Source organism: Halyomorpha halys, unplaced genomic scaffold (genome assembly GCF_000696795.3).
Source record: "Halyomorpha halys isolate HHAL.00 unplaced genomic scaffold, Hhal_1.1 Scaffold914.1, whole genome shotgun sequence".
Taxonomy (NCBI): Eukaryota; Metazoa; Arthropoda; class Insecta; order Hemiptera; family Pentatomidae; genus Halyomorpha; species Halyomorpha halys.
The window spans coordinates 336,462-357,675 of NW_027104636.1; the positions used below are offsets into that span (position 1 = coordinate 336,462).

The 21,214-nt window shown below is 33.0% G+C and overlaps 2 protein-coding genes across 4 annotated transcripts in view; one reads left to right on the forward strand and one right to left on the reverse strand.

The window, feature by feature from the left end:
* The window catches only part of LOC106687116 (uncharacterized), a 19,837-nt gene extending 14,058 nt beyond the window's left edge, over positions 1–5,779 (reverse strand). For both annotated transcript variants that reach the window (XM_014430820.2, XM_014430818.2), the window contains exons 1-5: positions 5,705–5,779; positions 3,019–3,149; positions 2,262–2,328; positions 2,120–2,174; positions 480–541 (exon numbers count right to left, since the gene is read on the reverse strand). In XM_014430820.2, coding sequence (XP_014286306.1) covers positions 480–541; positions 2,120–2,174; positions 2,262–2,328; positions 3,019–3,149; positions 5,705–5,750 — 361 coding nt within the window. In that variant the 5' untranslated portion in view covers positions 5,751–5,779. The remainder of the gene's footprint in view (positions 1–479; positions 542–2,119; positions 2,175–2,261; positions 2,329–3,018; positions 3,150–5,704) is intronic.
* Positions 5,780–7,505: 1,726 nt separating this feature from the next.
* LOC106687097 (uncharacterized) lies at positions 7,506–20,046 on the forward strand. 2 transcript variants are annotated; one of them, XM_014430784.2, is made up of 15 exons: positions 7,508–7,856; positions 9,017–9,243; positions 10,185–10,322; positions 12,021–12,139; positions 13,271–13,403; positions 13,478–13,639; positions 13,721–13,848; positions 13,914–14,026; positions 14,487–14,538; positions 14,614–14,657; positions 17,082–17,188; positions 18,196–18,333; positions 18,408–18,574; positions 19,328–19,495; positions 19,835–20,046. In XM_014430784.2, the coding sequence occupies exons 1-15, from the start codon at positions 7,730–7,732 to the stop codon at positions 20,004–20,006; spliced, it is 1,995 nt and encodes a 664-aa protein (XP_014286270.1). In that variant the 5' UTR covers positions 7,508–7,729; the 3' UTR covers positions 20,007–20,046. The 2 variants fall into 2 exon arrangements, with proteins under 2 accessions (XP_014286272.1, XP_014286270.1); XM_014430786.2 differs by lacking the exon at positions 19,835–20,046 and having other exon boundaries at positions 7,506–7,856; positions 18,424–18,574; positions 19,328–19,496.
* The last annotated feature ends 1,168 nt before the right edge of the window (positions 20,047–21,214 follow it).

Here is a 21,214-nt window from a genome sequence, read left to right on the forward strand (position 1 = left end):
ATATATATATAAAATAACGGTTATATCAACCATGTAAGGCCCATCAGGCCGATTTGGTATAAAATAAAAAAATTATACAAATTAACTTGGAATATTTTCAGATATATTATTTATCGACTTCTGCTCGCTACATTTGCCCTAGTACTGCACAAACACCAAAGGATTCTTTTCAGTTACAGTCGGAGACTTTATTCGCATGACTCCTTGCTATAAATAATGACGAGTACGGAAGGTCGAGGTTTTGGAGGTGCGCAGTAAAAGAATGAGGTAGCACCTGATCTTCAAGTTCTTATAATAAAGAATGCATGAATTAGAACTTAGATGTAGAATATGAAAATTACATTAACACAGTTTATCTGTTCTTTATAATGTCAATTTACATGGTTAAATTTTAATTTTTAAATGCTGAATTATATTTGAATGTTTAAAAACTGAGGTTACAAAAACCAGATTTTTTGTTGCTTCCTTAACATATTTACCCGTTTGGTCGGGATAGTCAACTCTTCCCCGCCAATCAGTCTCCTTCGTCTCATCTTTATACCTGGAACACACAAAGGCACACCATTAAAAGTTTTTATAGGATAGCCAAACAGCCATACTAAAACATATCACCTGGAATGAAAGTGAGTTCTGGAAAACGAAAAAGAATGAAATATATTAGGTTTCAAAACTATTAATCCAGACTTTTTATTACTTTGACATAACAAAAGTAAAAAGCTGAATACTACTTAAGCCTGACAAGGAACAAATTTAGAAAAATAATGGGTCTCCTCCTCCCCCCACAGTCACTTAAAAATCATCACAAGAAGGTGAACTTAACAGAAAAGTCCACCAGCCGTCTCTGCCTAGAGCAGTAGTTCACAAACTTTTTTCCCTCCTTGGACAAAATAAATTTCGGGATAACCTTGTCGAGCTAAAAAGATTTATTGCAGTTATCCTTAGAGTGTAGGAAGTTATCGATTATGTAGGAAAAGAAGAAAAAAAAAACAGCGCAAAGTAAATGCTGGAATGCACTGTATATTTGCTATTTTTGTTTTTGTAATATATTTAGAAAGTAGAATTCACTTATATGGCGCAGATATATGGCATGCGCTTGGGGAACGCATAAAATAATTCAGAGCCTTCTGGCTTAAAGGATGAAGGAAGGCTTCAGTCACTTTCCAAATTTACAACAATGGGATGTTTCGAACGTAGAACTGAAAATATATAAAACCATTTTCAAAAATTATGTGATGATTTTAAATCACGGTTATTCCACAATGAATAATCACGCTACATATTGGTTAAGTTGAAAATATCGATAGTTATTTCCAAGAACTAGTCATTAAAAAGTTTAAATATATTTTTGTAATAATTTAACCAAGAGTAAATTTTGGACAAATATAAATTTTACGCAAAAATTTGTGATGAAATGCCTTTTCAATTCCATTGCCAATCATACGCATCTGGCTCCGGGTAGGGTCTGTAGCAGAGGGAGCTGAGACGTAGGTCTTAGCGACCTCGGAACTGCAGCAGCGCCGGTTTGAATCCCGCCCGGGGAATCGACTTTTATTCCCGTGGAGATCCCACAAAATGCATTCTTGACTTCCAACCATAGTTAGAATAGGCTGGTGCACTGCAGATAACTCTTACGTCTGAAATGACCAGGAAGGAGGTCATAAAAATAATGTTGGATTCGGCATCAGTTATGATAATTCTATATAAATAAAGCAAAAAAATAAATTGGATGTGAAGCTCCCTTTAGTAAATTTCGAACCAAATATTATTAATTTTGCCTAGCGTCCTCAAGCACATCCTTCGCCCTCGAAAATCAATCATGTTAGACAACAATTTTTTTCAACTTTTTTTATATAGAATGTAAAAAGATAATTAGCAAACTTTTTGAAGTAGATGGCCAAAAAACTTTGGTGGTCCCTGCTATAGATGAACAATGAAGTTTACACCTAAGACCCTCATGGTTGGTGGTGGACAATGGTTTCCCAAGTTTCTATAAAATTATAATAGTACAACACATTTAAACCCATCTCAAACTTATGGAGGGTGATTCATAAGTTTTCTTCTAAGTATTTTTCGTTATAATCAGTAATACACAACAGAAATATATAAAGTCAATACTCACCCTGTATTGTTCTGGGATCTAATCAATTGAGAAGAGCCATTGTCTGTATACCAGCCTAAACAATCATAAATTTAAACATTTAATTAATTAAACACTTTCCAATTTTGTTAAAGTAGTGACAATATAGCTAATGCTAACTTACTTGGCAGAACCTGGTTCTCAGATGAGGATTTGTTACCCCTCACGTAAGTTGTCCATCTCCTCTCCGCCTGTCACCAAACACTAATTAAATAATTGCAATCAATATATGGTGTATAAGAAGTAATTTTTATTTTATCTGTGTTAATCAATAATATTGTAATTTTATTAAAATTCATTCAACTATATATGTTATTGATTATATTTTTCCTGTTTTACGAAATATTAGTTATGTACAAGCATGCCAATTGCTATAAATAACGAAAGGATAATTCAATAGTCAATTTGTAAAAGACTTTATTTTACTTTATCTTTATTTTTCATCGTTTCTTCCTAGCATCTTTAAATATATTGTATTAATACTTCTTATGGTTAATTTATCAGAATCTGGAACTATATTTGTATTATGTAGATGTTTATGTTACAAAAAATACAATTTTTTTTTTTTTAGATTCACTTCTATCTATTAAGGTGTTGTCACACTCAACCATAGTTGAGAGTTTGTAGTTAACTTTAAATGAATCAACGTGAAGTCTTCTAAGTAGAAATTAACTTTTGTCTAAGAAAACAAAAAGTGATACCTTAAACTGGAAGAAATTGAATCTTTTTTTGGAAAATATCCACGGTGTTTGATTCAAAGATTACAACAAACTCTAACGTGTGCTCGAGGTAGTAACAACCTTATTTTTTCAAAGTTAGAAATCCGTAGAGGCCCAGAATTTAATGGTTGTGGGTTCAATACAGAGCTGAAAGGAACACACCCTTCTCTGGTCTGGATAGTAAAATGTCCTCCAGTCTCCTTCCAGTGACTTCCATTTTCTCAACTGTTCTCCAGGACAACTCTTGGTACTAGAGAGTTCTTCTCTTCTCAGGACTGGCCTTTGAATATTTTCTAGAACAGGAAAGACTTTCAATGTTTTTATGTATATTTTTATACATTGACATTAAATTATTTATTAGCAAAAAACCATTTGTATAAACTATTTACTTACCTATTATTGTAAGCCAATTAACTGTCAATCAATGTCATATTATGCAACATTTGGTTGATTGAATTGAATCTATCCAAAGTCATGTTTAACAGTATATCAGATTATACATACATATTGTATATACAAAAGTCATTCTTCTCTCATTAATAAATTAAGATAAATCCAAATTAAGTTTACATCACCAGTTGTATAAATTCTTTGAAATATGCATACTTAGAATTCTGTCTTATAGAAGTCCTTCAAAAAAATGATTCATTACACAATTTTAGCAAAGTTTGTCATCTGCTGTATATTGAATAGACCTAATATTTATTCTAATTAAAGATGTCTAGTTATTTCATGATACTCTCATTAAAAAACTAATATAAAATTTTAAAAAAAGTAAATGCTGTTTTTACCCTGATGATCCTTGAAAAATATATCAGGGTTAGATATTTTCGATTAATGAAATTATTATTATTATAATTAGTTTAATAATATAATTCTTAGTTCATTTTCTTTAGGGTAAATTTACAATTCTTTCTTTTTCCTTTTGTTTTTTAATATGTGATCTTAAAGTTCCTAATTTAATATATTTGTATTTATAAAATTGAGCTAAATAGATCAGGAAGAAATTAGAAATACATTTGTAAACCAAGCATTCTATCACTATATTAATAAAAACAGTTTTTTACAAATCTTTATAATTTTACATTTTTTTTTTTTTATTATGTTACAAAATGTTTTCTTTACGTACTCAATGTTTCAGCTCATTAGCTATTTTCAAGCTGATCATTAAACACATTTTCTCCATCATCTCTAAAATTATTACTGAATATAATAGAATAATGTGTTTGTTAAATGTTACAAATATTATTTTTTCTACTTTCATTTTTTAAACCATACGGTCGTTTTTGGTGAAACATTTTCTTTCTTTCCTTTAAAAAAATCTTTAAAAACATTTATTAGGCAAACCTTCACTATCACTTACGTATACTAAATCAGAAAACAATATGAGTATTAAAGAATTTTATGAAAATTTCTTTAGTGAATAGTAAGAAATTTTACTTATGAAACGAAATATTTTGTTTTTAATATATAGAAGCCGGGTTAAAAATTTGTTCCTAATCTATTTAGGTTAAAATTATAAATTATTTGTTGGGTATTTTATTTACTTTTTCTTGAAGTATCAACGCGTATAATAGAATATTTCTCATAATTATTAAACAATTATATATGTTTCAGCCGTCCTACTTTAGCTATTTTTATTTGAAAGAATTAAAACCTAATAAGAGTAAAAACTATTGAAAAAAAAACATGTCCTGTAATGGAAAAACAAATAGTTTTTTCTTTGTTTTAGTACAATAATTTAATTACTAAACGTAAAAAAATAAATAAAACATGATTCATAAAACTGCACAACACTAATTTAGCCGATAATGATGATACGTTTAAATAATTCAGGTTGCACCAAAATTGGCTTTTCGTTCAGGCTTTGTTAATTCTTCAATGTGAATGAGAAAAAACCAATTCAGGTACTGCAGGCTGTTAATTTGAATACGAAAGGCGATACTGTTCATTTTATGGTTGTATGAATAGAACTTGAATTACCAATTTTGTAAAAATTACTCCGATCACTTATGATTGCAATTGACTTATTGACTGCAATTCAAAACTTATTCCGTATTTGTAAAATGTTCTAACTAAATTTTGATCATTTCGAAAACATGATGTTTTGTATATTTTTATATGTCAGAGCTTTTACTCACTTAAATTTAAAATATTTATGTTATAAATACACTACATAAGAAGCACCTGGTTATTTTAATTGAGTACAACAAATAGAAGGCATCACAGCCTTCAAAGATTTGTAAAAATCGAAAAATTGTAATTTTTCTGATAGGGAAATTTAAATAATGAGGGCAGTGTATAACTATAATATTAGGAAGATTAATTTTTCTAAACTTTTAAGATTATATATAAAATTACTTCTTAATTCAAGTAATAACTCCTATTTGATAAGCTTCATATAGTGATCAATACTTTTTAAATTACTTAAGTATTCATTAAGTTCAGAACAATCAATAATATCCAAGAAATAAGCAGACTAATATGCTTCAATAATCAGAGTTTGTCTCAGTTCATATTAATGCCCTGTTTTTTTTTATTAAATTTTTGTAATTCACTGAGAAAACTGAATTGGAAATTTACTGCCTTTCTGTAGTTTACACACCGTGACAATGATACATACAACGATGTCTACAAATATAAAAAAATAATTATATGTTACTTTTAACTTGGACAAAAGAAATTGCTTAGCTAATGTGTGTCAACAACATATGAACTTTCGATTGATGCATAGGTAATTTGGGGATCTCATATGTCTGTTAATGGATCAAACCTGAGGATTGGTGTTCTATTCAAAAGAATATCATAGCGAGCTGTATTATGATAATTAGTGGGAAAATGAACTCACCATGAGCTGGGTAGTCACCCGAGGCGTGAGGCACTGGGGACCCCATCAACTGCGTCCAAACATAGCTTCCTCCCTTTGGAGGGATGCCAAACCCCGCCTCGCGCTTCTCTATTTAGATCTCTCTAGCCTATATCTTCCAATATCGATATCTCTAAACTAAGAGATTCTTTCAAGGAATAATTGTACGTAGAGATAAGGTTCATAACTAGAACTTGGGACCAGTATAATTAGCATTAAATATAGTTCCACTTGGCTACTCCTAAAACATCAGGTGGATGGCCAAGCATGTTGAGCCTCTGAATTCATTCTCGTTGTGCCAGTTCGAATTCGATCTGGGCTGGTTGACTTTTATTTCCAGATTGATCCTCAGATTAATGGTCGAATTTCCCATTCTTGCTAGAATAGTTTGCAGGGTTGGTAGTCGGTAGGATAATCCGTCATTCCTCCTATAAGTTGGAGAACACACTGACGTTTAACCCAAATTGTTTTTAGGTGCCTTTTATTACTTTATTTATTAAATATCCACATTAGTTTCATGGTCTGGAAACGAACTAATGTTGTTAGTATTTGCAATATTATAGAGTTGATTAATATTAAAATTCAAATAGTGAACTGCGTCATGTTCTAGTTATTTTGCCGTCTAGCCGCGCCCAATATCTTACTAAGGGCTTTTTGGAAATTATTATAATTTTTTTGAACTAAGATTATTATTTTTTACTAAATAATAATATAGTACTCTCGATGTTTTTTTATGACCCTGTTCTTCCTGATTATTTTCAATATAAGGGGGTTATCTACATGTTACCACCCTATTCTAACCATGGTGGGGGATCAAGTTTTCATTTGTTGGAACCACGGAAATAAGAATCACCTTATAAATAAGAACCCCTAACCTAATGCCGGATTCGAGCCGGTGCCGTTGCATTCCTTCAGGCCATTCTCTCGAGTCCTTCTGTAACCCAATTGCGCAAATCAGCATCATTCTTTCTCTTGGGGAAATAGCAAAAAGAGTTATCATTAATTAAAGGGCTCCCTCTAAAAAGGTTTTAACTGTGAATTCTAACGGACTGCTTTTTCAGAATAACATGATTATTTATGACCTAAACTGGCTGGTGCTAGCTATAAATATAGGAATGACAGAAGGCTTTATGCTTCAAAACTGAAATAAAGTACAGCAAGTCAAAAGCTAGACTTGTTTTCCATTTCCCTGAGACTGTAGGGGGCTGGCAACAATGAGTGCTCTGGCAACACTGAGTGCTGGAAAACTTCCGCAGTATGGTTATCTAAGAGAAAGGTCAAAGTCATGTAAATTATTGTGTATCGCCATTATATCATGTAATATCAATATATTTTCATCAAGATTGAACAGAGTTGTTATTCATATACGAACTACCAACAAACCTACAAGACGATTGATGAAATGTTAGTTATCATCTATTTAGACAGAGCTCTTCAGTTATAAGTAACAAACATATTATAAAATAATGGGGGTAACAGAAAATCACTGTAATAACTTTTCCGTTTAGTATATACGTTTTTAAGGTCAGGTAGTTAATATAATATAAAATATCGTGTTTCAAACATAGTAAAATTGATTTCCATGGATTTCGTTTAATTTATGCTTAATCGAAATTATGTACCGACTTTAAATGATAAGGATCCGTTGTGGGTTTTTTACCTCTTAGACGAGCGCAGCGGGCAGACGTCGACAGCTGTGATTCAGTTCAAATAGTAATTATAACAACGGAGTAGGTTATATCCTACAACTGATCTGTACAGGGTAATACTTATGTAACCTAAGAATTATAGAATAATTATTGTTTTAAATAAAATATTTCAATTGCTGTCTCCTTACTGATAACAAACAACAAAAGACAAAAAATGTTAAAACATCAAGACAAACTAGTTTGCAGTAGAACAAATCTCATCGTAAATAAAAAAATAGAAACAAAGATACCACATGTAGAGCGACCTATTAACTAACCTAAGAGTTAGTTATACAGCTGAAAAGGCATGTGACTAATTATGTTACAAAACCGGATACAGAAGCTGCTCTGCAACGAGTACAATGACTTCAATGACCTCGTCATCATCGAGAGCCCCTTCGCACAGACCACGAGGGATGGCAATGGCATCAGGCAGTTACAGATTGGTAAGTGCCTTCTTTCTATCTAAGACAGAGGGTTCCTAAGTGAGCATAGTTGTCAAAAACTTCAAAGAGTATCTAATAGACAGATTCAACGGTCATCAACGGTGTAAGGCTTACATTCACATCCACAGGAATGCTCAAACATTATTTCAAATTTTTAGTCCCGTTCTATATTTTAAATCTAGATCAAAAATACCATTTTAGGAAATCATTAAAACATTCACAATAAGATAATTACTATTGAGAATTAGGACACACCTAAGATAGCATTTATTTAGTATTTACTTTGAATTCCTCAATAAGCTAGTGGATATAAGATTACTCAAACGACTCGATTCAGTCAGTATTTTGGATCGTTCGTGATTGAGTATTTGACTACCAACTTTTACGAACTATTAGTTATTGCTCTTGGAAGTCATATTTCGTGTTAATGGTTTTATTGTAAATTTTTTTGCTTAGTTTTAATTGTAAATAATTTTGAACCTTGAAGATTAGGTTGATCACGTTTTGTCTTTTGAAACAGGTTAATATATTGTGAGAGATAATATTGTTAATATTATTAATGAGTATTAGCTATCAACTTCATAGGTATCTCATAAACCTTTATTGTAGAATTTCTGAGGGGGGGGGGGGAACCATAATGTCATTTAAAGCGTTATAAACTCTTCAGCGGTTTATAACCATCTCTCTCCGGTCTCTCTCCACATCATACAACCTTCATTAGATGGAACTGCTCCGGCCTTTTTCCATCCCCTGTCTTTCGAATAAGCAGTTTTCTTATACTGAATCTTATACTGGTTCCATTCTCTATACATATCCTAATCCTGGCTAGAATAGAATTGTTACTTGTAAGATAACCCTTTCTTCCTGCCCTAATTAGGGTACATTTGGAGGCAAAACGAGTAAATGAGAATAATCTAGTGTTGTGATATACATCAGCAAAAAATTAGAGGGTAAAAAATAAAAATCCTATTAAATCTACCACATAGCATAAGATACTTGAGATTTATTTCCGTATTATATAATTTCTGTAAGCCCCATAAAACTAGCCTATGAACATACTCATTCCTTCCTAATCGAGATGTTTTTCTTGCCAACTTAAGCATTCTCAAATGGTTTAAGGTTGCTACTTCATATCATCATATTGGCGATATATTGAATAGGTATCAGCCCCAATAAACTGATCATGGCCTGTGACAATCCATGCCTAGACGCGGAGCCTTGGAACTGCGGTGACCCCGAAACGGAGAGTCTGGAACTGCTGTCGATCGTACCTCTCGAGTCGGTCACTCTCACCGTGTTCCGTCGACGGACAAGGAACACGATCAAGGCCCACTTCTCCAATGGAAGGATTCTCTTCTTCGAATTGGCCGTGAGGAACCGCAGAGAGGTAAGGATCACATGACAACTAAATTCCTCTAACGTGTGATAAACACTAAGATTAGATGATATCTCAACTCAAACTTACAAATTAAACATCCAGTGTTAAAACTTTACCGAATCTAGTTTCGAAGATTCCAACAAATATTTTCTTATTTTCTTTGATCCTATATTTCGAAAATAGCAAGTCTGGTTTGGCCAAATTTTTGAGAAAATCAGAAGATGACTAAAAATCATTAATGCTCCAGAATCAATTTTATAAAATATCATTTACGAGTTTTCTTGTGCATAAGAAAATGTAAAATAGAGGTAAAGTTGGATTTAGAATAATCATGGTATAGTATAATTTTTTCAAATTCTAAATTTGATCTTCTACTTGTGCTCCGCTTGCGAAAAGTTTATTCCCTGGATATATAGGCCTATATTTTTTTAGTCCCATAAATTTTATTTCCCAAGGTCAAATATTATCCTTGAATTATAGGTAATTATGACCCCATAGAAATCTGCAGAAAAGTATTATTTCCTAGAAATATGGAAGTATTATTTACCATAAAATGGCCTATGGTGGAAAAATACTGGTCAAGGTACCCAGATTTTTTTCCGTGCCGTTTTAAGGTGTGTCCCTACAACCACTGAAACTGTATGGTTCCTCAAACAAAAAAAACTGTAACATGCATGCTGCGTACGGTTGCGGACAGACAGAAATGGTCCTTGGAACAGATCTTAAATGTTATAGGCCAGAAATTGAAGAAAAAAATTAGCTGCTTTACCCCAACAACGTCCAAGTAAGGTTAAGTTTCATATTATTTATGAATTCAAACAAAAAAAAAAATGTTTGATTCTGTAGTATAACATTTTTTAACGGCCGTGACATAACATAAAAGTTGTTTATTATGACTTAAATTCCTTCTGACTTGAGTTAATTAGTTAATCGTAATCTATTTTCTCGAGATGTTCTGGAACTTGTGGTGTGACCGAATGAGGCTTCTCAGCCCGGAACTCATCAGCTCAACGCAGTCCGAGACCAGCGTCGGATCCTCGTCGTCCACCGTCACTAATTACGCTCGCACGCTCCAGTTTGATAAGGCGGTAACTAAATCTTTTTTATTATTCCTTTATCCGTAATCGTCATTAGGAATATTCTTAGAAATGTGATTACATTATAAAGGTAATTTTATAATTATATAATTACTTTTAAGCAAATATGAAGTTAAAAATACCTAAGGTTTCCAGCGACAAATCCGACATTTAGGAAATTTTCACAGCTAAATAACCTCTTTGATTGGAGATAAATTCATTTTCAAGCAAGCGAAAACCAACAGTTCTGATCCAAATAAAGACGTTATAATAATACGGTAGGTTGTAGTTCACAACAGAACAAATATTCGACTGAATAATTGGGAAGAACTTTTCTTTTCATTTATTTTATTTATTTATTTTTCTTAGGACGTCAAAACGAGAATATTTTCTATTTCTTTCCCTTTCCTTCTATCCATCCTTCTTCAGTGAAACAAAATAGCAATTATATAATTTATGTAATTCAAGAGCCTTGAAGACAGCAACCACCTATGAGATAAAATGTTCATCCAGATGGTGTAGTGTAGTTACCACCAATCTGTAAAGTTCGTAATGAAAACAGGACAAATCGACGAGATCTCATCCAAAAGTTTGGTAAATCTTCTGCAGCTGACCACAGAAATGGATATGAGTACGATGAAGAAATCGATCATATTTGTGGGGAAAAAATACTACAATAGTTCATCTTAATTTAACTTTATGCGATAAAGTTGACAATCAGAACTTGTCATATGAAAATGAGTGAACATCTTCTTACTATTTCTGGCATATGCGGACGACGTACTCACAATCGCTAGAAGCGCTTGCATGAAATTTTGAAGTGTTAACTTTAAAACTCCTTAAAAAAAAAAAAAAGAAATGTGATATGAAACCATCCTGAGACTTTATGGCACTGAAACCTGGGTATTGACAAATGAGATTGAAGGGAGACTCATTTTCTAGGAAAGGAAAGTATTCAGGAGTATTTGGACCAATAAGAGAAAATTACACGTGGTGATCAAGGAACAACTGTGAGCTCCGTGCAATCTATGGGAAACCAGACCTAGTATTCTTTGAGGGGAAAAAAACGCCTCAAATAGCTCGGACAAGTGGAAAGGATGCCGAAAACTAGAATGCCAAGACGCCTACTGTATGGAAGAATTGGAGGAAAACGATACAGAGGAAGACCTAGAGTGAGATGGTTAGATGTCATCGAGGAGCACCTCGAGCTGCTTAGGAGAACACGGAGAAGGAGATGAAGAACACGAGGAAAAGATAGAAATTACTGGCTTAATGTCCTTGAGGAGGCCCAGATCCTTGTAGGATCTGTAGCCAAATAGGGGGTGAAACTCCAGGTTAAAAATCACATACTATTTTAATAAAAATTAAGTTTCCCTTTTGTGAAAGATAGACAATTATTGAAAGAATAAATGAGGAGTTCTAAAATACATTTTGCCAATTTTCTGATAAAATTTGTTTTCCACCGGTATTGTTAATTATTTTTGGCAAGAATTCTAAATTTTAAATGTTTAAGGAATATATTGCTTTTTGCAGCTTGTTTAAGGAAAGGAGTATGAATGTTTGTTATTCTTAGCAAAATTAATTTTGTCCAAGTAAAAATGAATTTTATGTGGACGAAAATGAAATATCAGAAAAAGGGCAAAATGTATTTTGATCTAGTGTTCATCAAACATTTGTGTGGTAACAAATGTGTTGTTATGTGCTGTACAGTGGCACGAACGAGACCTCTTCCTCGGGTCCAAATTTGGGACCTGGCCAATAAAGAAGAAGAGGCAGCCTGTAGGATCACCTCATGTTCCACGGGAGGCAGAGGCTTTGCCCAATAAATCGTAAGTTACTCACAAATTTTTGCAAACAATTTTTTTAAATTTGAAATATTATCTAATGATGAAAAATTTTCTCCGATCAACAGAAGTTTTTTTTTCATTTTTTATTATGCATGTTTTTTAACTCTAATCAACGTTTTTGTCGTTTCGCCTCCCACAATATTTATAATAATGAATTATCATGCATAAAACCCCCAAAAAATTGAAATTCCATGTATTTGTCTAAAAATTCTGTCGCAGTGTGATTAACAAAAAATTGATACAGGTAACTAAAACTCTGCACAAGATTGAATTTCACAATACACAGTACACTATGCCAGGAGAGGAGGAATAGTAATTATCTTGTTATATGAGCGGAGGTTAAATTAATGTTGTTGCATCCGAGGTACCAGATAGTGCTTTGTATAAATAAAATCCAAAATAGGAAGTGAGTACATTTTAATCATGGTTATCAAACATTCTCCAACAATTGATATTCTTTGTCTATGATCAAAGCTCATTAACTCTTTGCTTTGCATTATTATAATTTTTGGCTAATAATCTTGAAGATCTTTTTTTCAATCCTTCCTGTCCCCGTGCGCTTAAAAACGAAACTTTAAACCAAAACCTACAATGTGTATTTAAGAAACTTTTATGTTCTTAGATATGTATAATAACTTTTTGACTCTTCAAAAATATCTGCCAATATGTAGTAACTTATGCTCTCCTATGTTTTACAGATGATGTAACCTGCTAAAACAAGTTCCATTAATTTAATCTTGAAATATAAGTTGTTAACTTTCAACAAACGTAAATATAAATATAAAAATAGAATATAACGCGAAAAATAAAAACTTAAATCTAATTTTTGATTCTGTTCCTTGCAAATGAAAGTGAAAATATCAATATTTCTTCACAGTTATTACTCCAAAAAAATACAAATGTTGCTAATACTTGCTTATTCACTATTGTGTTATTGTTTGGTCCACCTAGTTACCTTAGTGCAGCAGTCGAGAACTTATTTTTATAATTATTAATCATTTTATCAAAAAGCGAATTATGTTTCCTTTAATTAGTCCAAAATACCTAAAAATATGGACTAAACAAAAAAAAGTTTACCATCCACAACTATCCGAACGAAATATTTTCTCACAGAGGAAAACTAAAGGTTTGCCAGGTGAATAGATTCGGTGCGGGTATCAGCGAGAACTGTTCGACATCTCTCTTCCTGCCCGCCCAAGTCATTGTGGCACAAAGCTTCTTGGAAGACATCAATGGATTTTTCAAGGTACCGCAACACTTGGAAATCTATTTGAGAACAACGTTAAATGCCAAACTTTAATATTAACCGTTAATTCGTAGGGGGAAGAGGAAGAGGAAAAGTGGCCAGACATGTTTATGGATGGTAGACAACGGTCAAGGATAGTACAACACCCACGGCGGTACGGCCTCCAGGCAATGCCTCATCTGATAGCCGGCCTTGGGCTCTGGGCGCTTCCAAACCCCCAGGCCCGTCTGGCACAGGTAGTAACATCCTAACAACTATAATGGTTTATCTCGTGATGGCATCAAAGTTGACCAAACCTATTTGGATTCGCATTTCAGATGAGAAGGTGGTGTTCGGAGGTGAGCTTGAGCACCAGAGAAGCATCTACCTCAACTACGATACCAAAGAGCCTCCTAAAGTCTTCTGTCTCGTCAGAGTCCCTCTTAAGATACTCCAAACAGTATGAGTAAGTACCTCCTTTGTCTCATTCATTAAGTTTCCAACCTCTGCTGAAGACATTGTCTTGTGTAGGCCTGCTGTACTGTTCTGGACCCCAGGCTTCTGGTACAAACCAAGAAATCTCCCTGAGGCGTACCTTGAACAGAGGCACCACCTCTCCGACATCCAGTTCTCCATCTCACACGGTGAGATCACAAGAATATTTCTACATATCAATGAAATAAAGACCATATAAAGTTAGCTAGTGACAGTTTGCAGAATTATTTTGAAGATTATATGTAAAATTCCTAGCCATAAAACAAAACTAGATTATTAAATGACTTTCCAAAGCTGAGCTTTTTTCGTACTAACCAAGTCATTTGTGCAGACCATCGTGATGACATTTATTTTGTCCAATCAGAGGCCACCACAAAGTATTAAAAGATATGGGCTTGGCGATGGAAACATCATCTCCCTTATCCAATATGTTTTCCATGATCCAATATAGTTAGCAGCTGCGCTTTCCAAAGCTACCAAAAGAACTTTTTAGATACGAAGTTTTATCTTAGAAAGAGGAAGTTTATTCAACAGACCAGTTGAACGTGATTTTATTATCAAATTATATCAAAATTTTACGTATTAATGTTTATATAAACCTTTTTGCAGGTACAATAAAGAAGAAGAGGTGGCTGAAGCTTTTCAAAAAGAAGCAGGCACAGTTAAGTTTCAACATTAGTTGTTATTTATTCTCTAATGCTAATAAATATATGAAATAATGTGATCTGTTTTTCAGTAATGTTGACTGGAAATATGGGTGCATGGTGAAAAAAAAACAAGGTATGTTGTTTTATACCTGTAAAAGCAGTAGAATGATATTTCACTAATCTAGAAACTAGATTTGTTCATTAGTTATTCTGGATTTATTGTGTAAAATATTTTCTCTAAAATAATGATAGATAACTTTTCTAAATCAGTTCAGAGCCTTATCATAAGTATAATTATTTGTAAACACTTTATTTTTTTCCCAATTAATCGGCCATTTTAAAACAAAATAATGGGTGGTAATGGTGAGTTCCCAGGATATTCGCAGAGTGACCTGTGACTTTTGCGCTAAATCTAAAAATCTCCCAGATGTCTGAATGAAAAGCTTTAACTCTAACTATATACAACGTTATAAATAAAATTAAGATCAAATAAATAGATAAAAATAATAATTCTTAATAAGAGAGAAAAGTAAAGTTAAAAACAAAAATAACATCATTCGTAGACCTAACAAAATTGCACTCTATGGGAAGAAAACAAGTTAATTTGAAAAAATGACACAGAGAAAACAGAACTAAAATAAAATAGAAGTAATGACAATAATAGAATTTATAACAACATGTTCTGCAACAGCCTGGACTTCAGTCTTCAAGTAGTAAGTCACCGCTCCTTTAATTGTCGAGAAACTTCATGATCCTTTTTTGATATAATCCTCTAATCACTCTATTTATGATTTCCGATTTATTTGGCTATTTCTTAGGACTTTATTTTGAAAAGACTGTAATTTTTTCCTTTTCGTAAAGGTTGACGCTTCCCAGACTTAACATCCATACTACAGCAGTGGGCTGAGCATTGTTTTAAAATAAGAATAGCTGTTTCTGGTTTTAATTTGTATTTTCTATTTAGGATATAATATAGCATTCCTAACTTTGCCTAGTTTTGATGTTGATATGTTGATTCCAGGTTAGGCGGCAATCGAGGTAAAGTCCCATGTATCTTACTGTTTTAATGGCAGGATTTCATTTCACATTTTTATCTCTGAGGATTAGTTCCGGTGGGTCTGTTGGGCATCTGAGAGTAAAAACTTTTGAAGCATATTTTTCAATGTTCAGACTAATCATCAATTTAGTGAAGTATTGTTCTAGTTCATTAAAGTGACTTTGCTAAGTATTTCTAGCTATCCATATGTCATCATGATGAGAGAACACTGCTGTATCATCAGAGAACATAGCTATGGAGGTGTGTATGGACTGGATAATGTGAAGATAGTTCAACAGAATGGGAGGAAGGGCTGAACCTTGTGGTATACCGGCATGAATTTGTCTGAGGGTAGAGTTCGTGCCACTTCTTCTAACATAAAATGTTCTACCATTCAGAATGAGCACAGAATATCGTATAAGTTCTTTGGAGTGTCCACCCGCTTTAGCTTGTATAGGAGACTTTGTTGCTAGACCTTATCGAAAACTTGTCGTAAGTCCAAGAACGTTACCACGGTATGCTTCTTCAATTCAAATCCATTTATTATACATTCCAATAGTCTTGCCAGTTGGTGAGAAGTGGAATGGCTATACTAAAAACGAAATTGAAAATCCAGAATAATCTCGATGCATTAAAAAAAAAAAAAAAAAAAGAGAGAAGAAAGATGCTTTTTTGTAGCTGATTCCAGAGATTTTCCAAAAATGGGTAAGAAACTGATGGGTCTATAGCTGACAATTTGTTTAGCGTTTTTACCAGGCTTGTGATTTACTATAAGTTCGGCTTTCTTTCACGTATGGTGAAATTATCCAGAACGCTGGCAACTGTTAAAAATTGACGTAATGAAAACGACAGCTTTCCTGGGTAACATTTTATTGCTATGACCGGGATCAAATCATATTCAAGACTTTTCTTTATTTCAAGCCTTTTAATCAGTTCTTGGATTTCTTTTTGGTTTGCGAATTAGTTGAGAGCTGAGCTGTTGCGAAGGGGAGACTTCTTTTGCATTCTGTATTGGAGAACGTTTTCTCAAAGAAATTTACAAACACTTCAGCTTTAGTAACCGCTTGAAATTTCTAATCGGTCACCACAAAAAACTAACTGGTGGCCTATAATTTGGTTTTCTTAGTCAATTGCAAAGGTTTAGTCGTTCGTAATAATGAACTAAAAAAGCGAAGAAATAACAAAGACTAGAACTTAGAGAAATGATTTTAATGGCAAGATATTTGTACCTTTTACAATCTAACAAGATCCAAATTCTAGTTAAAGAAACGTTTTCTGCATCTAAAGCCTAAAATGAATAAAAACTGGAATTGTGTTCAGTGAAAATAGTTTCAAGTAAGTAATGTTTTGTGGGTTTTAATTTTTTTCCCTTTAAAAATCTAATAGAAACATTAATTTTTCAAAATAGTCTAATTTTACCATTAATAGAATAAAAAATAAACCAAAGCACAATCATTGCATTGGAACAGTCCGTAAAAACAATACGTTATGAATAAATATAAACATTTACTTGATTTACAGATTTTCGCTCATTGCTCGTAGCAGACATTGCCCTTTCCAGTTGGGACTTCGACTCCACACTGATTGCCTACCAGATAACGCTAATTGACAAGGATTTGTTTATTAGGGTACCTCCTTACAGTTATTACAAGTATCTATATAAATATTGTATGCAAATATATACTAGTATTTTTTTTTTTTATCCTAGGCAACATTCTCAAGATAAGTTTTTTAAGAGCGTCTTCTTTCAGTATCTAAAATCTTACAAAAACAAAAAAAAGTCAGAAATATCTTGGGTTCACTACACGATAAGGAAATACAACTGGCCAACTGTTATGAAAGGAGATGAGACCAAGACCATGCTTAACCATCAAGTTTTCTCCCAACACATTAAATGATTAACTACCCACTTAATAAATATTAGGAGTGCCTCAGAAGAACATCTTCAACTTCAGAGTAAAACCAGGCCTGATATAACCAAATAAATAATTTTACCGCAATCGGACTAAAATCCGGGACCAGGGGTTCAGGTTTAAGTGCCTTACCCACTTAACTGACCCAATCCTTTAAAATCTTATAAATACATTAAAAATACCTATGTTTTTTACAGCTCATACAAAAAGGATTATTTGATTATACTAATAATCTACATATGAATCATCTAAGAGATTAGAATTGTAAGGAACCATTGACTTTGAGAACAATTGTCCTAAATTTCAGAACAAGTTGGATTTTTTTTAATATATAGATAGAAAATTCAACTTAGTCAAATATTTTTTGTTTAAATTTGTCATTAGTAGTTAAAAACAACTTTAAAAATGTATAAGTACGTTCCTGCCATCAAGAAAGTGAGATGCATAAACTTCACCTTTACAAATAACTGTTCTTCAAAAATTGTTTTAACACTTCTTTGGGTTTAGAGACCTCTTATCTCTTCCCTAAAATTATTGAACATAGGTACATAGTTATGGAACACCTGTAATAACGTTTTGATCATGAACCGAAGTTTGTAAAAATTTGTTAGCTGTTTGAGTTAGCTTGATTGGTTATACACCCCATCTGGTTGAGAAAACAACTGTTACTAAATAAGTTATGGTATTGCTCTTCCAAAACTTGAAACTGCATGTGCTGACAGATTCCAGCCTCGGATTTTGAAGCATTGCTGAAAGAAAGAAATGCCAGGAATGCCCCAAACTTCAGGGCCTTCGTAGCCTTCTCCAACAGGCTTGCCAACCTCATTACTACAGAGGTCATAAGAATCGATTCTGTGAAAGTATGTTGAGAATTAGTTCAATGCTGACACATAAGATATTATATATCCTTCCTAGCTAAGCTACCTTATTGCAGATGCGGGCACGTTTAGTTGCACGATGGATTAACGTGGCGGACAAACTATTCCGGTTGCAGAATATGCAAGGAGTCTGTAGTGTTCTGGCAGGGCTGCAAAGTGCGGGTGTCTACAGACTCACTGGTACCTGGTCTTATCTTCGCCATCATCACAACTCAAAGTATAGGTAACTTAGAGATAGGCTTAGCTTACATTTCACTATTCCTATATTATAACCGTGGTAACTGCAGATTTTTTCCAATGAAGGATAAATATTTTATTTTACAAGATGATTGACAGGAATTATCAACTAGAAAGAATATGTCTAGTATGAAATTTTCTAAATTTCTGCCCAGATAAAACAACTTTGAGAAACAATTGTGTTCTGGTTAGAAATCTTTAATTAGAACATTAAATAAATGTAAGGAGTACTGAAAAGGAAGGGGATGAGTAGATAAGCAGGATGCAAGGGTATGAATGGAAGGACAAATAATTCTATGGTAGAGATTTGCTTATTTAAGAAACATGTACATACTTCCCTGGACTACAAGAATGGATTATTAATTAGAAACAGAAATAGTACTAAGATGTATTTCCAGGACGCATTGCTACACAAATGCTTAGTTTATCAGTTAGGACAAAAACGTGCTTGTTTTTATGGTTCTACATAGTAGATTCAAGAAATAAAAAATAAAAACAAGACATTGCCTTATCTAAACAAACCAATTCGCCTTGTACAGTAAGCTTTGTTATAATAATGTTACTTGTAGTCATAGAAACCAAAAAAAGATTGCAACAACTAGTAATTAGTTAGCACCAAAAAAAAAAGAAGAAAAGAAATTTTTTTGTTCTAATATTTGAACTGATGACCTGTATTATTGTAATACATGTAATGTATTAAAAATGTAAGATTTTTTGCATGACCCAATTTTTTCAACAGGAGGATGACAACACTGATGCGGCTTAATAGAGACAGCAGATCCAAAAGATATCAGGCAATGATGGTTCAAGTGGTGAAGACAACGCCTTACCTACTAACTGCTGAGTACCTTATTTCTGTGGTCCTTGGGTGGTCCACACCGCCTATTAGTCCACGACCTTCTGAGTGGTATGATTCTTATTTATAACATTGAAGATTACTTCATTTATAGGCAATTACTTAATAGTAACAACTACACTATCTTACAATGTGGCTATTCAAACCATAACAGTATTTAAAAGTTATTTGGTAGTCAGTACCTGTTAAAATATGTACTACCTTTTTAATGCCTCGTGCTCATCAACTCTGTTAACCAAAGAAAAGAACAAGATAATCAAATAAGACTTAAAATAAATGCATACAAAAATCTTTTAGAGTATTTTGTAAAATTGTGTAAATTGAATAAATATTGTAGTTATAGAATAAATATAATTTTATTTTAACCATAGCACATGATATATTTTTTAGGAAAATAGAGAAACTTCTGCCCAGCTGGGTGTCTGCAGCAATGGAGTATGGCCTCACAGAGACGCCTTTGGCCCGAGAGTTTCTCACAAAAGCTAGGTATCTGGAGGAGTTGGACAACTTCATCCTTGCATCTCAACTTGAACCAACCATCCATACACCATCATACCAATGAACCCTAAGTTGTCCCTAACTCCACTTGCCAATAAACAATTTTACATAATTTTGCACTCATTTTGTTCTAAACTTTCATAAGACATCTAGACAAATACAATCTACAAATTAAGTGGCAATAATACTGCCAAAAAAAATTAGGATTCAAATATGGAACAAAAAAAAGAATCCACGATCCTCCATAAATCCATTTAGCAAACATTAAACTTATTTAGATACAAAGACATTAAAATTATCAAAATAGCAATCATAGTTCAATGAATATAAAATAAATCAACATGATGGTAAAGATGATTGATTGAAAATCAAATTGATGGAGCAACAAAGATAATAACTCAAGAGGTGAATCAATTTTAGAATTTTATTAATAACAGTCTAGACATTTTGAATAAAGGGAATAAACCTTCTTTCTCTAATGTCATATCAGAAGTAATGGATATAACACTGCTAACTCGTAATATTAGTTTTAAGATAGAAAGCAAATAAAGAAACAGGCTCAAACAATCAACACATCAGGTATGACTTGTCAGATAAGTGTGCTGTATAAGAATCCTTAACGTACAGATTGGAAATCATATTATATACAACTAGAGGACTCTATTAAAGATTGTACATACACCTGACATCCAGAGTGTCTAATCATTGACAGGTGCTGTGCATAACTCTAACATCAACAGCAAAAACATACAAAATGAATTTATCCTGGTGGAACAGCAGTTTAAACAAGTAAAAATCATCACTAGGAGGCTATTCATTCAATGCCACAAAAATATCAGGTAGATGAGATACGTAAAAGAAAGATTTTACATAATATCATAAACCAGTTTAGAAAAACAAAGACAAGCTTTATGGGAGTTTTATCTGTAAGTTCATAATATTTCGGCCTAGTACCAAATTTAATCAAATTTTCTCTGAGTAGAAAGGTCAAGTATCCCTTTCAATATTAGTAAAAGCGATACTTTGGCAGTCCTGATAAGATCCCATTTCCCTTTTTGTGAACTGCTAGAGTCAGAGATCAGTAAGCCATTCATACATTAAGAATGTGAGTTCCTGTTTGATTTCTTATTTCCATAAGGTTAAAACAATTTTTGAATAAGAATAATTTGTACAATTCAATGCTTTTTTCTAGTGGTAAAGAAGCATCTCAACAGCAAGGTGTCTGCTTCTTATGGCAATGTTTTTTTGCTGCAGAAAGCTAAGGAGCGTTGC